This window comes from Cheilinus undulatus, linkage group 17 (genome assembly GCF_018320785.1).
Source record: "Cheilinus undulatus linkage group 17, ASM1832078v1, whole genome shotgun sequence".
In the NCBI taxonomy this organism is placed as follows: Eukaryota; Metazoa; Chordata; class Actinopteri; order Labriformes; family Labridae; genus Cheilinus; species Cheilinus undulatus.
The window spans coordinates 21,042,204-21,059,376 of record NC_054881.1 but is presented as its reverse complement, the minus strand read 5'-3'; the positions used below and the strand labels follow the sequence as shown (position 1 = coordinate 21,059,376).

The 17,173-nt window shown below is 37.1% G+C and overlaps 1 protein-coding gene across 1 annotated transcript; it reads left to right on the top strand.

Moving 5' to 3' along the window:
- The first annotated feature begins 451 nt into the window (after positions 1 to 451).
- drg1 (developmentally regulated GTP binding protein 1) lies at positions 452 to 14,456 on the top strand. Its single transcript, XM_041810104.1, has 9 exons — positions 452 to 635; positions 3,096 to 3,219; positions 3,351 to 3,526; positions 3,623 to 3,692; positions 4,164 to 4,333; positions 7,493 to 7,623; positions 11,368 to 11,535; positions 12,230 to 12,352; positions 14,097 to 14,456. The coding sequence occupies exons 1-9, from the start codon at positions 597 to 599 to the stop codon at positions 14,194 to 14,196; spliced, it is 1,101 nt and encodes a 366-aa protein (XP_041666038.1). The 5' UTR covers positions 452 to 596; the 3' UTR covers positions 14,197 to 14,456.
- Positions 14,457 to 17,173: the final 2,717 nt, after the last annotated feature.

The following is a 17,173-nucleotide window of genomic DNA, read 5'->3' as shown; positions in this document are numbered from 1 at the left end:
TTCTGTCATACTATGATGTAATTAAACCTTCAGATTAAATTTTACTTAGAAAAAAGCAACAAGTGATGCAGATGTAAACTAAATTTTAAGAAGAATAAACTGAATACTTGCCAGCGAATGGGACACTACAGGAAAACAATTAAAGTACTCGTAAGAAATTTAATGCTCGTTAGAAAATAAAAAATATGCTCATAGGTTGTGCTTTAGTGGGGAAGAAGAATTGATGATGGTGCATCATTGACCGTTTTATATTGAAGGCATGAACAAATGTTTTAATCATAGCCAAATGACAAATTACCTCCCAGTCCTATGTAAAATTTAAACTTCGTGTCGTTACAAATGAGACAATCGCAATTATTTGGATAAAGTGCATTTTTATAGTATTTTCTTACCATTGTCGTCCTGTCAGTCACAGCATTGGGCTCTGTACTCCACCTCACAACGTTCTCGCGAGATTTCCCGCGAAGAGGCGCACAGCGGCACTGCAGTTGCGTGGTTCAGATCAGTGTGCCTGCTAATATCACCTAAGTTTGCCAACTTCAATGTTAAGACTTTACAACTTCATTCGGTAACGTTGGCTGTACAAAAGAGTCACAATGAGTATACTGGCGAAAATAGCGGAGATCGAAAATGAGGTAAGTTCTGCTTTCACAGCTGGCTAACCCATTGAACCAGACACGTTTTAGCTAACCGCTAGCTAACGGGTAATGTTAGCAGTTAGTAGCCTAGCTCAAACAGCTGGGCCATAGTACACTAAAACATAACCTGACAGATAACAGAGTGAGTGGAAAGATTTAATTGTATACCTTATCCCGTTCTTAGCGTCCCAGTCTGTTTAAGAATGTGCTGTATTAGAGGTAACTGCTGCGAGAGGTTGTTATCATCTGGTTGGTAATAGTTAGCATAGAAACAGTTGGCTCCAGATTTAGTTTGATGAGCTGTCAGTTAAAAGAAGAAACCGGGTTAGGTGTTTTATTAAGTCCTACATCAAGATGAGAGTCTGTTGTCGAGTTGATTGATTGAAAAACCATGTCAGTCCTAATTTGGCTTCATATAAAAGACAACTTTGCTCCAAGTGTTTGGCAGTTCCCCCCCATTCGTTTGGGTTTTCAGTTCTGCGTATATTGTTCATTGAAAACAAAATAAATTATGATATGATAAATGCATTTTCAGTGTTCAAAATAGCCTCAAATAAAGCTTAGTAAATCGCAGCTTTAATAACTTTTATTTGGCTGAGATGATACAAGAAACGTGAAACTTTGATTACAGTTAGTGATTAAAAAAACTTTCAAAATGAACTTATATTTGTATAATGCCTTGAATTGTTTCAGTACAGCAACGAGGCTACTTAAAGGAAAAGTTCTTATCTTCCATTTAAACAGTATTATTAGAAATCAATAAGGTGATTGTTGTAACATGTTAAGCATTCAATAAACTAACATTTTTGGTGAATAGAAGCATATTTTCTTATTTCCTATACCAAGTTTAAACCTGATACTGTTATTTTTATGTCTTTAAAGCAATCCCCTCTGTTCTTTTAAATAAAATGTACCTGTATATATAAACATTTGAATGATTCAGATCAAGATCAGGTCATCCTGTATTTATGTCCCTAGTGGAGGAATTCAGCTGTTACAGCAACATGAGATGGAAAAGACAAGAAGCAAAACAGCAAATAGATAAATACAAAGAAACATAATGATTGGCTGCGCAAAGGAAGTAAATTAATACAATTAGAATGCATAAATTAGGGATTTATGAAACTAGATTTTTGTTGATATCTGATATGATAGGTCATTATTTGTTTGTGAAGACAATTTCATTGATGTGATGATGAGATGTCTCATTGTTTTATTTCTGTTAATTTAAAAGTTATCAAAAAAGCTTTTATATACATGTGCATTGCCTTAACACTGCATGGCAGCACCTGCATCTAAATGGACGTGTAGCACTTACAGATGTTTTTTCTTGTCTAGATCTTTGGTTGTGTTGTACTTACTCTCGAATGTATGTCGCTTTGGACAAAAGCATCTGCTAAATGACACTTTAACATCGTAATATGCATTTCATTACAATTTATGACCTATATATATATAAATGTATTTTAGACCTTAAACCTCAGTCCTTTAAACTAGGGATGCACAATATTATTGGCATGATATCAGTATTGGCAGATATGAGCTTAGAAAATTAAATACCATATTGGCAGATGTACAATTTTCTGTAAATATTTACAGCGGACAAAAAAAACAAAACAGTGCATATTGGCAGAGTGTTATATATTGCCCTCAAAATGCATGCATAACTGTATTATCAGATAGATGCCTGGGGTACCACAAACTAAAGGGGGGGCACCATGATCTGTGAACATTTTGAATGAAGCTCTCTTCTTAAAACACATTTTAAAGTTTAAAGAATGAGGATGAAGAAAGAGAATGTCCTGCATAAAACCCCTTAAACTTTTTCATACATATGGCCAATTTTTACAGCTGATTCATCTGTATAAATATCATCAGAAATTTTCATGGAGGGGGGAGGCAAGACAAGTTTGTTAGTTTAATTTTGTGGAAAACACTAATAGAACAGATAGCATTAATTAAGCTATGATTAAAATGATCACCTTCAGTGATAAAGTTTTTTTTTTTAAATAATAGACAAAGATAAAAACTTAAAATATTATCTTTATTATTGCAACAAGGAATATGATCATTAAAAGGATTGGAGTGATCGTTTGTGTCTTTTTTTCAGATAGACCCAAGTTTATCAGCCATCTACTGAAGCAGTGTTGGCAGTGAGAGAGGATGGAAGGAGAAAAAGAGAGAGAGATAAACTCACAGAGAAACAATAATTGCGAAGATAAATGTATTCATTGTTGTGATAAGAATGCCCGTGATAATTATTAAAAAAAAAAAAAAAACATATATATATATATATAAATAGACTCACTTTGGCATTTATAATAATGGTTGTGGTCTGATATTGACCACTAGCAGCGGTTGGAGCCAGGTGTGTCCACAGCAGTAGGTTGTCCATGCCAGTATTATACAAAATCCAAGTATTAGATCTAATGTTGGATTTGTTTCTCCTCACTGTAGATGGCCAGGACACAAAGGAACAAGGCCACAGCTCACCACTTGGGTCTGCTCAAAGCACGTCTTGCGAAACTGAGAAGGGAACTCATCACACCAAAAGGTGGCAGTGGTGGAGCAGCAGGAGAAGGTAAAAACCCAGTTTATAAATATTCTCTTTGGATTCTATGTTTTCTAGGTATCATTATGCAGTGTTAAAGTTTTACAGGGTTTCAAAGCAAATTAACTGATTCAAGTGTCTTATCCTTTCTTTGTTTTTAGGCTTCGATGTTGCAAAAACTGGTGATGCCCGTATCGGCTTCGTCGGTTTTCCTTCAGTGGGAAAGTCCACACTGCTAAGTAACCTTGCAGGTGTATACTCTGAAGTCGCAGCTTATGAGTTCACCACCCTCACAACAGTACCTGGAGTCATTCGTTACAAAGGTGCCAAAATCCAGGTGAGAGAATTTCTGATTTGATCAGGTGTGATAAAAGTTTTTCATTTTTTTCCCTTTTAAGTTTCATATCTTCAACCCTTGCTTGTTCCTTTTAAGCTCTTGGATCTCCCAGGAATCATTGAGGGAGCCAAAGATGGCAAAGGAAGAGGACGACAGGTCATTGCAGGTAAAAGATGTAATCAGTGACAGAAACACGTCTGAATCAACCCATAAAAAACAGAATTAGGAAGCAAAGAATTGCACTGTCAAATGAAGTCTTTTGACATTAGAGCTAAAGGGAATGTTTTTCTATTTGATAAGAGATCTCTTTATTTTTAATTACCTGCTATTATGTGCCTCTAATGGCAGCAATAAAACTTTATAAAGTGTTGAAGATGTGTCAAGCTATTTTGTTCTGCTATAAGGGCAGGATGATGAACAGGCTTGCTCTGACACTGTTTTGATTCTCACAGCAAATGCTTTAGGAAACAAAGTGCGCTGTGACAAACATAAGCTGTTCCATTTAGACATTATGTTCTTATGTAAGTGCTTATGGGAAAAAAGTAATACCTCATTGTTATTCCCTCTTTGTAAATCTCTGTGATTCCTTAATCCACTCCTCTTCAGCTTCTCCCTCCTCCTCTTCCTTCTGTTTTAGTGGCTCGAACTTGCAACCTAATCCTGATAGTGCTCGATGTGTTGAAGCCTCTGGGCCATAAGAAGCTGATAGAACATGAGCTGGAGGGCTTTGGCATCAGACTAAACAAGCAACCACCCAACATCGGCTTCAAGAAGAAGGACAAAGGAGGCATCAACTTCACAGCTACAGTATGTCTCACGCAGAAAAATATAAAATCAGGAATGAAGACTTGTCAAAATACTGAATCAAAAAAAGCTATGCTGGTGTATGCTTGTCATGATACCAGGATTTTAATCTTTTTATACCAGTATGAATCAAACAAAACAATACCACAGCAACAAAAATTTAAGTTGTAGTCATACAGCACCAAGAACAGGAGTCTTTCCCTTTTTACAATGTTACTAATGTATTTGTGCAATCAAGACAGTATGTGTGAGTTTCCTTGCCTTTTTAAAAGGAATTATTTCTCCTCTAGTCACTGAGTATAAAATAGATGTGCCAAGAATTATTTCAATTTTTTAATACCATCAGCATGCACAGAGTGCTGGCACAGAAGTCTCTAAACACTAAACAACCCATTAATAATACAGTTAAAAAGAAACAAAAGGCATAATGAGGAAGTTTCCCCTAAAAATTGGGTGTAAATTCAATTTTAGGTATTCCATCTCTATTACCTCAATCCAGCTGAAGCATGGTGTTGTACAGATGCTTGCCTTTGTCTGCTTTTTAGGATTCCAATCATCTGCTTTGTTTAGGACTTTTATTCGTCTCCATCATCTTGCAGTACTTTGAGGCTCAAAGGTCAGAACTAAAGCTGCATTTCCACCCAGCAATGTGGGTTTGCTTGTTTCAAAATTGTTGGCATTTCCATTGTCAAAAGTTGAGAAAGTTTCCAAAATAATTGATCTGCACTGTCCTACTTTATGGCAACCAGACGTACCTATCCAACCCTGAAGAGTGGAGCTAAACCCGCAGCAGTCCATTGATTGGTCTAAAGCAGTGTTTCTTAACCTTTTTCTGTCCAAGCACCTTTTCAAATCTCATGTTATCCCAAGTAAGATGTATTGATACAAACTAACATTCTGCATTCCTATGGCGAGGTATAATGAGGGATTCATTTTGTACTAAAAGTAAAAAGATGAATTTCTTCAACAATCTCTCAAAACAATTAAAATGCCTTTATTTTTACAGAGCAGTGGTGTAGACCTTTAAAGCACATCTGCTGAACAGGCATAAGCCTATTCATTCACTGACCAACGCTGATGTGGTTTAAGAAAAGGGCAGCATATGAGAACATGTGGATTAATTACCCAGGGACACTAAATAATCTGCACATTCATTTTAAATCTTGGTTGATGTAAAGCATTTTGAAGACACCCCAGAATGGCTGGTCAAATTACTTGTGCGACAGCAGTCAGAATGGACAAACCCAGAGCGGGCCATTTTTGCCACTGAGCTAAACAGCCACCCATGTCATTTTGTCCAAAACAAGCTATTAACCCTCTGAGACCAATGTTGATGTACTGTGTACAACAAGTAGTGACACAGGTCATAAAAAGTTTAATAACTTTTGAAAAATAAATCGTAACAGTTTTTGGTGAAAAGCATTTTTTAATGTTATATTTACCAGATTGTCCTTGAACACACTAATGTCTGAAAATAACTTCTGTTAACAGGCCATTTTTTGACAAACAGTGACTTAAGTATATAAAAAATATGTCGGAGCTTTGTGATGTGGTAGAGCCAGTACAGAATGAGTGACAATGATAGTTAAAGCAATAAAATGATATAATTTAATGGTACTTTATTGTTGGATGACAAATATTATCCCCACTCATGGAAAACAAAAGTGAGTCCAAAAAATGTCTTCATACATTTTTAAGGGATGTAATCACAGAAAATGTAGTGCAGACTCCATTTAGCTAGTAAAATCCTGTGCGCCTCCTTAACCCCTGAGTTATCCCACCTTTCAAAACAATACACCAAGATTTGATGAAGAACTTGAAACGTAGTTGGAGGTGGGTGTAAGATTTAAGTCCTAAATAATGCCTGCATTGGAATTATCAAAGCTTATTCCACACCTTAATGTTGATCATGCAAAAAGTCTGCCAAAAGTTAAAACTGTATTCAATCTAGGTTACGTTTGAATTTAGGCTTACCTGGTGCAACACATAAAAGCTCTTTTATGTGGACTACAGGATAGCTCCATGTTGATTGCTGGTTTCCTTTTTTCTGTTTCCATTTTTGACATAAAAAGCCAAAATTGTACCGAACAAAGGGTCATTGGAGCCAAGGGACCAGCTCTTTCTGCCAGCTGAGCTGAGCCAAATAATCCAGATCTCTAAAAAGAGATCCCTATGTGCAAGGCTGGCCAGAAATTGGCTGTAGAAACCTTTACAAGACCATGTCAAACTGTACCAGACCAAACCAGACTGCTTGGTGGGAAACACCATGTCCAGGGGACTCCTCAGTCATCTGCTGTTTGTTTGTAAGAAGCAAAAACAACTTTTGCTTCTTTTTGAGGACCTGAGAAATGCTAGTATATGTCAACCTGGGAAATTTAATGAACAACTGCAGCTTTGACCTTGAAATATGGCAAAAGATCTGACGTCTTTGTTAAGCACCAGTACTTTTTGATACATTTTATTTTTAAAATAGCAGATATTTTAGCAATTCAAACTCAAGAAAACTACATATGAAAGCTTTGAGAACCTGATACATTTTTAGTTTGCATTGTGCTTGATGCTGGAAATGCATATTGTTTTCTAGTTATCCAACAGATGAAGGGCTCAGAAAGAGAGATTAAATCGAGGAATCAGGTGTTCAATTAAAAGGATGCCCCTTTTGAAATAAAGGAGTCAGGGATTTTCATACTTGATTGTCAGTTAATTTTGAAGATGGGAAATTTTCTAGCACCTCATTATTTTAAACACATATTTGAATTAATTAATATATGTTTGTGTCAAAAAGTTGTGTAAACGTTTGAACTAATCTTCAGAATCAGTTGAAGAAAATGCTTTGAATTTAACCTGATTATGGTTCTACAACTTGGTTACAGTGAGAGCTGTGTAACACTGCCCTCTAATGGAAATGCAAGAAAAAACACCTAACTTGAATAATACATGAAACATATATTTTCTTGCTCTTTTGCAAAGTACTAGAACTAATTTTGTTTCCATGAATACAATAATTTGCACTCACTCTGTATTACTATTTGATACACATTATACTGCCTTTAAAGCATGATATTTAGCACAATGTAAAACTCCAGACATGTTTAGGCTCTGTTAAACACGTGTTGAGTTGGTGTCTTGATTGAAATTCTCTCTCTCTCTCTCTCTCTCCAGTGTGCACAAAGTGAGCTGGATGCTGACACTGTAAAGAGTATCTTAGCAGAGTACAAGATCCACAACGCCGACATCACTCTGCGCAGCGACTCCACCGCTGATGACCTCATCGATGTGGTGGAGGGAAATCGGTAAGCTGCTGAAGTGCCAGGATGGCCCTTCCAAGTGGGTGTGGCCTGATGTCCCACTACACCAATGCAGATAAAACTGAAAGTGCTGTTTGTGTGTCATACAGGCTTCCAATCATGCATGCATTTTCAGACCTCTAACCATTAGATTGCTCTTTGTAACGCAGAAAGTGTAGTTATGCATTGACCTATGTTGAAAACGTCCGTCATTTCACAAAATAATTCAATAATACAAAAGGAAACAAATGCATCAAAAAATGGGATAAAGATTATGTGAGTTTGTATAAGTGAGCTAACTCTGTGCTCTAGTGTTCTCAACCTTTATTCCAAGAGCAGTCGTTTGATTGCAGAGCAGGAGACAACAGCATCATCAGCCTGCAACTGTTGGAGAATAAAGCATCCAGTCTCTCCCTGGCATTAATTCCCTCCATGGCTAGTATTACCCTAGTTTTGTTAAATATAGCGGGGAATTTTTAACACAGCTTTACAAACATCCTAGTTTTATTTTGGATGCTTTCATTATTTTACTTTGCACACAGAAACAAAAATAATTCACAAACCTCAGCCTGATATCCAGCAAAAAGGAGACACAATTTACTATCATCCGCATCAGGTGGGGTTAATAATTTTGACCCTGGTAGGTTTTGTTTTTTGTGAAAGAGTTTTGTTTCTGTTTGCAAAGTGAAAAAATGTTAGTAGGGGTGTAACGATTCATTGATGTATATCGATATATCGATTGGTTGATTGATGATCCAATCAGATCGATGGAAAGTCAAAACATCAATCTATATGGATGCTTCAAGCTACGCTTCTATTTTGCAATTCCCCTGCACGCCTGTTGACAGTGTCTGCCCCAGCCAGCGTCCTCAACAAGCTAGCTGCAAGCTAACTAGGTAGCAGCAGTGGCTTAAAGTTTCACGGCTGAGGGAAAGAGGATATCCTCTCCTCTCTCTGCTGTGTGGATATATTTCAGACAGACGCTACTGCAGGATGGATCTCTCCCCTTAGTTTGCCGACTACATCTACATCTTTATCTGTATATAACTGCGATATGAGATCGTTCATGGATAAAAACACTCCACCCATATGGCTGAGGAAGCAAGTGCTGTCTGCAGCAGACCGCAGATACATAGAGAGGAAAATGTCTGCTGCTGCATATCTCCTTTGATACACTTATTTTACATCGCCGTCTCACGTTAGATTTATAATGAAAATATAAGCTGTCAAAACTTAACGTGGTTCAAGGAGCACAGGAGCGTCTTTATAATAAAACTTTGCTCTAGTATTCTAACCTTTCAATTTATTAGAATCAATGTAGCAATAAATAAAAAATGATAAAGAATCATTTTATAACATATGCCACATATTAAACCTCATTTAAATCTCATAAGGTGAATAAACTTCAAAAATGAACTATCTGCCACATTAACAGGCCCCTTTGTAAAGTATGAAGGGCTGATATAGAGCGGAAATATCTGTTGAAGTCCACGTGTGTAAATAAGTTGAAGAAAAAAATCTAAAATGGGAACACAGGCCAAACATTTTGATCATTATTATAAATGGTTGCAGAAAAAGTCCATATTGGTGCTTGAGTGATCTGGGGATGTGAAGAAATAAAATGTTTGGTACTGAAAATGTTTGCTGTTTTAAATCAACATGTTTTAACACAAATATGCATAGTTGTGTTCCTAATTTAAAGGTAATCAGGGGTAATCAGGTCTTTGTTGTTTTTGTTAAAGACATATTTTTATTAAATACAGAGACCTGTCAATGATTTAATTGCAGAAACTGTTTTTTTTCTGTAACTGTGTGTAATTTTTGCACAAAATTGCCTGATATCGATCCTGGGCCCCATATCAAATCGAATCGAATTGTATCATTGCAGATTTTGTGATATCGGAAAACACTGTATCGTTGTCCAAAATATCGATATTGATATCGTATCGAGATGAAACTGGTGATTTACACCCCTAAATGTTACTATCCAAAATAATAGTAGGATGTTTGAAAAAGCTGTGATGAGAACTCCTTGCTCTATTTAAAAGCACTTGGAAAGCACTTAGAAATGAAATTTTCTTAGTGCGGCTTATGATTTCAACCTTTTCTGTATGTAATTTTTATAAACATATGTACAATTGTAACATCTGCACTCCCCCCAAACCGGCAGTTGTATAGCAACAAAACATTCTCCTCTAAAAACTGGAAACAAAACAGCCTTTTCCTTCCCTTAAGTAAAAAAAGGGCAATTCTATGGAAAACACAGTTTTGTTCAAGTAAATTGGTATGAATACATATGATTTGGAGACATGTCATTGATGAAAAAAACTAGAACTTCCAAGATTTTAGATTATTTGGTTTAATGATTGTCTTGTTTGGTCCTTATCAGGCACCACACCTTGAATGGTTGTCTCTAGCAACTCTAATAAACACGGTCAGGTTCAGCTTAGTTCACAGTCAATAAGAAATGTCTTGCTCAGTGTCTAATCTGTTTGTGTGGCGTTTACTCTCATTAAGCTACCAGGATTTTTACACCACTGTGATTAGTCTTTCACACATAATGGGCATAACTTTTTCAATTTTAATCTAGGAAAAAATAAGCAGTTTTCATCTTTTATTTTTGTTTACTGCCAACTTGTGAAATATTTTCAATCCAATTACAGCTCAATAATACAGAACATCATGCCAACATTCATAAATAAGGCTACTGACATTAAAAGTTAATTTCCATGCTTGTAGTCACCCTTTAGACTCCATGCTGTTTAGAGAGGCTAATTACTGTATAGCTAAGATCTGCCCCTCTCCCCTTATGCATGTGCCAGGCCAAACTTAAGGAGAGGCAAATGGAATATGGAATATATATTACTGCCAGTCAGACATAGCAGCATGACATATTTTACCCAAGATATTTGAGTTTTAGTCTATTTTTTTCCTATAATATCTACAGAACAACTTCTGAGGGTGAAGCCCACTGCACAAATTACAATCAATGATGCATTTTCAAGCTCCTCTAGTAAAGTGTCTTGAATTAAGAAGCTTTTTCAATAAAAGCTACCCTCCAAATGGCTCCTTTACTAAACATTATACCACCCTTATTTAAATGAATGATTTTTAATTTACGATGGAGAAAAGCTGTTAAAAAGTGACGCTGCAAGCCTTGTGTTTTATGGGCTGACATGATGATTCAGTGTAGTGGGGGACAAGTGAGAGAATGGGAGCACTATGTGCAGTAATGTACAAAAATTGAGGGGAAAGAAACAAAACCTTTAATGAATCGTTTGTTCTAATGAAACTCAGTTTACTAATGAAGTGTGTGAACAACAGTGCAGACCTATAGTCTCTGTTAACAGACTAATGCACTTCAAAAAGATGATATCTGGACATCTGTTCATTACAACGCTGCTGTTTATGATGAACAACAAATAGGCCACTGCCTCCATGTTGTGCTCATAAAGATATCATCTGAACAACTTTCTATCACTACTCTGGATTGTAGTTATAACCTTTAAGTATAACAGGTAATTTATTCTTAAATGTCTACTTTTGATTGGCCCTGAGAGAACATGCATGGAGCACAGGCTCACAGATGGACAGACTGGAATTTTTTGGCATGATTTAGGCTCTCAGGGAATGTAGAAAAAAGGTCAGAAAGCAACATTTTTTCTCTTTTCAACAAGTAAAAACAGATATCATGGCACATTGATGTAGCAGTTATTGACCGCACACACTCACTCTCTCTTGTCACTACAGGGTCTACATCCCCTGCATTTACGTACTGAATAAAATCGACCAGATCTCAATTGAGGAACTCGACATCATCTACAAGGTGCCACACTGTGTGCCCATCTCCGCCCACCATCGCTGGAACTTCGATGACTTGCTGGAGAAGATGTGGGACTACCTACAACTCGTGCGCATGTAAGAGAAGTTCATACAGTCACTAACAACCTGCGGTAAAACTGTTTAGGATATAGATGCTGCATAACAAGAAAGATAAATATGCTTTATTTACAGTGCTTAACAAAATATATTAGACCACCTTATCCCTAACCAAAGTTAGGTTTATGCCATAGCTGCCCTAAATTAACAGCATTGGTAATCACCAAAACCATTTTTTATGTTTCTGCAATGGTTAATACACCAATATGCAGAAGCTCCTTAACCCAAATGATATTTTTAATGCTAAAATATAATTGTTATTGTTATCCATGAATTTTCAAATTTACTGATTTACAAAAAAAACAAAAAAATAGTAAAGCACATTAATATTTCTTGATTAATATGCCAAATTATAGTTATTTACTTGCATTCCTGAACAGAAAATGAGTTTTAGTGGTTGAATGTTATGCTTGATTCATTTCTGACTTCTCAGAGAAGCCCAGTGAGCCAGCTCAAATTTGGGTGAATTCAGTTTGAAATCCCTCATTCCTGTTCAAAATGGTAAAACGTGGAGAGCTCACTGAAAATGAAAGAGTCCGCATAAAAGCACTTCATGATGCTAGATGGTCTTTGAGACAAATATGACAGGTGATCTAATACAGTTCTTAAGCACTGTATAGCTATTGATTTAGACAGCAGATTCTGACTTTTGTCTTGATCTTATTACTTGCAGCTACACTAAACCCAAAGGCCAGCTTCCTGATTACACGTCCCCTGTTGTTCTCCCTGATGGAAGAACTTCAGTCGAGGATTTCTGCTTAAAAATCCACAAAAACCTCATCAAAGAATTTAAGTAGTAAGTACTTTGGACTCAGATTAATATTTTGCTGCTTTTTTATTTTTAAGATTTATTTTTGGGCTTTTTTGTGCCTTTATTAGAGAGAGGACAGTGGATAGAGTCAGAAACAGGGAAGAGAGCGGGGAGAGACATGTAGGAAATAGTGCCATGGGCTGGATTTGAACCTGGGTCGCTTGCGTACATGGGGCGTGCCTTGACCACTCGACCACCGGCGCACCCCAATATTTTGCTTTTAACTGGAATTTTGTTTGTCCCCAGTTAGCTTTGTAGTAAAAAAATGTTTAATCTTTATTGTCGTCCCAATCACTACTCCTATGAGCATTCCTCTTCCCCCTCTCTTATTACCATATGTTTATTACGTTTTAATCAAAACAGGCTACACAAGGTTGTTCGGTATTTCACACGTGTAAATGTTGTGTTTGTTAAAGAAACCAAATGACTGGGGTGCTTGTTAAACTCACTTTAGTAGAGAAAATATGTAGATAAATAGTTTCGAGTCATAGAGGCACTAGTCACTGGTTTACATCTCCATCAATGACCTCTTGGTGTATGTCAGCCCCATTCTCTCTTCCCTACATTTCATGTTTCTCTTCTCATTTGAAAAAGGTAAAAATTTATAATTAAATTTAGAAAAAGAAAACCATGTGATGAGCCTTTTTCCACTCATGAATTCCTGATAATTTCATGAATACACAAGCAGAAAAGATTACCAAGCTGAGTCACCGCCATCAAATCAACAACAGTAGTCCCAGGATCTAAACAACATCACCTCTCCCTCATGGGGAAATTTTCCTGAATATTTACCGCTGTGTTCACATATTGCCTGACCCCAACTTGACGCATGTAGATGTAATTTTTTCGACAAGGGGGAAAATCAGGGGCCTTTTTGTGGGGGATTGCACCTGGAGCAAAATCATACAAACAATTAAAGGGCAAATATTTTATGAAATCATGATTTAAGTAAAGAACATGAAAAATGAGCAGATAAAACCTGGAGAAAAATATTTTTAAATGCGATGAATATAGTTGTAAGAAGTGTAAGGAATTTCTTTCTTAAGGTGGTCCAAGTATGTCATGTATGCTTAAAGGAAAAATGGTTTATTAGTTATAGCTAATCATCATTTGTTGTTCATAAATGCTCTGTTGGTCATGTTTTGCTTAGTCCTGTCACATTGGATGGTATTTTATCAGTATTTGTCCAAAGTGTATTTAATTAAGAAACATTTGATACTAATGCTAAGGCCTTATAACAAAGGTATTATCTTTGAATGACTTTACACCAGATCAAGCAGTGGTCATTAGAAGCTTTAAAACAACAAAAGTTGCTTTAATCACAGCCTTTAGCCTCTTTATGGCGATGTTCGCTAGATAAGCATTAGTCCTAGAGTCTGGATTAGGATCTGAGATGTTGTGTTGCACTACCATCTAGAAATTGGAGAGCTTGGATCATCAATCAGTCGATATATTAGTGCAGCTAAGCATTAGCCATCCTCTGGGGAATTAATGGCTCTTACAGTGACACCAGTGATTAGAAAGCTTTTGTTGAGGGTGTCATTGCACCCTGTAGGTTACTTAAGAGAGCAGAGCAGTTGTAGCTGTGGCAAAGAGACAAGTCATATTATGTTCATACATTATTTTATGCTGTAATCGAGGCATGGATCACTGTTTTCATGTTAGGAGACATTAATCTCGTCAAAAAATCTTCATGTACAGAAAAAATAATTATTTCTTTGTCTTTCAGTGCACTTGTGTGGGGATCATCTGTGAAACACAACCCTCAGAAGGTGGGGAAGGACCACGTGTTGGAGGATGAAGATGTTATCCAGCTGGTGAAGAAGTAAAAGGAGTCTCATCGCTCTGCATGGCCTGTTTATCACAAAATGTTCTGTACGGTTGCTCGGTAAATCATCAAATATATCTATTAGAGCACATCGTCATGTGGGTCCCACTTTTTTCTCTAATTTGCAAAAGATAAGGTGAATGTAAGTGTGACATTGAAAAGAACCTACAGTACTTAACACCATGAATAGTTCATATTGAATATTGGTTAAGGCTTGCATTAAAATCTTTGGAAATCTGTACAGTAAAAGAATGAAGAGACTCTGCTGTGTTCTTTTTTTATTTCTTCTCTTTTTTATTCATGGCACTTATTTCAGTCTTCTACATGATGATTTTTTTTTAGCATAAAAGCTTTAAATATAACCATTAACACTTGTATGTATTTAAATTTAGACAATCTGTCCCAGAAGTGGTCCTGCTAAATGAAAATGTTGCATCATGTCTCCTGTGCTCCGACACAGTAACATGTTCTCCCTCAGAAACCCACCCTCACCAAGCAACAGCACTTACTGCAGCCGATGCAGTCTGGCTCAGAGAGGGAAAAAGGGTCTCATTTGAAAGGCCTGTCCAACTAAGTGATTTATGTGACATTGATGATGAAGGCAGTTATTGAGGCTGGTGGCCCACCCCTTCTCTCTGGTTGGGACAGCCACTCAGGTTAATCAGTTCATTCACTCAGACGCAGTCTGGGGACATCATAAGCCAGCTGTTCACAGCTAACAAGACTCCACGGAGCAAAACAGAGAGCATTTCATCAGAGCCAGGAGCTCTCCTGGAAGCTCACATTATCTAATGTCGATATGCTGCAACTGGAATGAAGTGTGCAGCCATTTTGTGTCTGAGCACCTGATGCTAGTCAGTGAATGGCGCCAGAAAGCATGGAAGAAAATAGAGAGGAGACAGTAAAATAAAAAAAATAAAAGCTTGACTCCACGCTTCATCAAACCAAGCAGAATATATGAATTAGTCTAGCTTCCCAAAGATACTAGGTTGTTGTAAAGCATTTTAAATATGCTGCAAAGATGCAGCACCACCTTATAATTTAAGATCTGATGGGTTAAAATGAATTCTTTCATCTTTTTTTCCAATACACAAGAATGGATAAGCATGTCAGTATGCTCCAAAATTATGGAAAATCTCAAAAATCAAAATAGCAACTTAAGTATTTTTTGCTGAGCTGCATGTAATGCAGAGAAAATGGAAAACAAAATAAAAAGATCCCTTACTACATAAATCCTTTCTCTCCAGTGTCATGAGGATGAACGCCATTGCAAGACCACAAAAATGTTCTTTCTCCATCTTTTTACTGTCAAAAATGCTATCACTATTATCCATTTATAAGTTGTACAATCTGCCTGATTCTTAATATATTATGTTGGAATCTTAACAGAAATTTATATAAATATATAACAAGGTTGAGGTAATTTAAAGAAAAAAACTAACCTGCAGGAGAGACCATTCTCACTACAACGCCATTTTAGTTAATGAAGATGCTATTGGTTGTATTTGATGTTATAAACCAGTTTTTCCACGAAAAACACCACATTTTTTTTTGAAAAGCTGCAGTGGTCGAGGGTACTGCCTCCCTGTCCCGCAGCAGAAGGATCAACCCTCCTCAGACACCACCCCCCTCCCCCCTTTACCCTGTAAATTATAGCAGCACTTTAGCTAATGAAAGAGTTGAAGACCGGGCACTAATAAAAGCCATTAAGTGAATAAAGCACTTCCCCCTCTAACAAAATTAAAGAATCTACCCATTTGGAGAGGGAGGACTCTGTATTAATATTTATGAAATGCGGAACCAGCGGGGCCCCCTCCCTCAAAACTCCCCAACCCACGTCCAATCCCAGCCTGACCAAGTCCTCGTTGCCAGTGCACCTATCCCAAGAGAACATCAGCAACCCCTCCTAGTTCGAAGGAGGGGCAGGAGATGGAGACTTGAAGGGTGCTGAGGACGCAGTCAGGACAGTCTGCCTCCAGGAGAGCAAGCTGGAAGACCCCAAGAACTGAGCTCAGAGCGCCCGTTCAGCCGCCTTCGCCATACTTTGGTCGCCTTCGCTGTACTTTAGTCAGCTGCACCTGACATCGACCTTAGGGCCAACAAAAGGAAAGGAAAGGTTTGTTGGAAAGACCAGATTGGTAGATTTTGGTAAGTCAACCAATCTTTGGTTGAAGATGGTGAAATACAGAGTAAGTTACGACTAAATCTCAGATTTTATATTTTTGTTGAAAATTTCTTGGGTTGACTAAGATGACCATTGTCCTGAAGAACATTTATTGCCTTTTTCTTTCTTATGCTTTAAATATGATCTTCTTGTAATGCTAAATGATCATGAATTTTTAACTTTCATTAGTCAAATTTAGAGTTAGATACAGAGATTTAAAAGACTGAAACTCAACTCCTGAACCAACCTGGTTAATCCAAGTTCGAAGACAAATTCAAGGTAAGTTAAGGACATATAATCATGTATCACAATCATCAGTGTTTAAAACCATCAAACCATCCCATCAACCACCAAACATCCCAAACATCATCATTGTTCTCAAAAACACAAGTCTGTTTCACTGCCACTCACAGTTTTCCACTCAAAGGACTTCCATTTTTCATATCATCTTGTTCCGACAAATGTAGTTTTCTCTTTGGTGCATTCATTCACTCTAATTTCATCACTCAAAGTGGTTCAGTTGCCAGAGCTCTAAGTTGATTATTGTACCAAGCCTGACCATTTTAGTAAGATGTCCCTGGGGAGAAAGAGACACAAGGTAACAAGATTGTCAATCTGTTTGGAGAAGCGGCTGTCTCAGCCTGATGGTATCATGACTCTTTGACATTGCACTCTTGGACTGGTAACGTAGTTAGGACTGAAAGGTCAGGAGTCTTTACTTTCAGAGGACGTTAAATGTCCGTGGCTTTATGGCTATGGGTGTCATTGCTGAGTCCATTGGTATCCCTTGGAATCAAGATGTATTTTTGGTGAT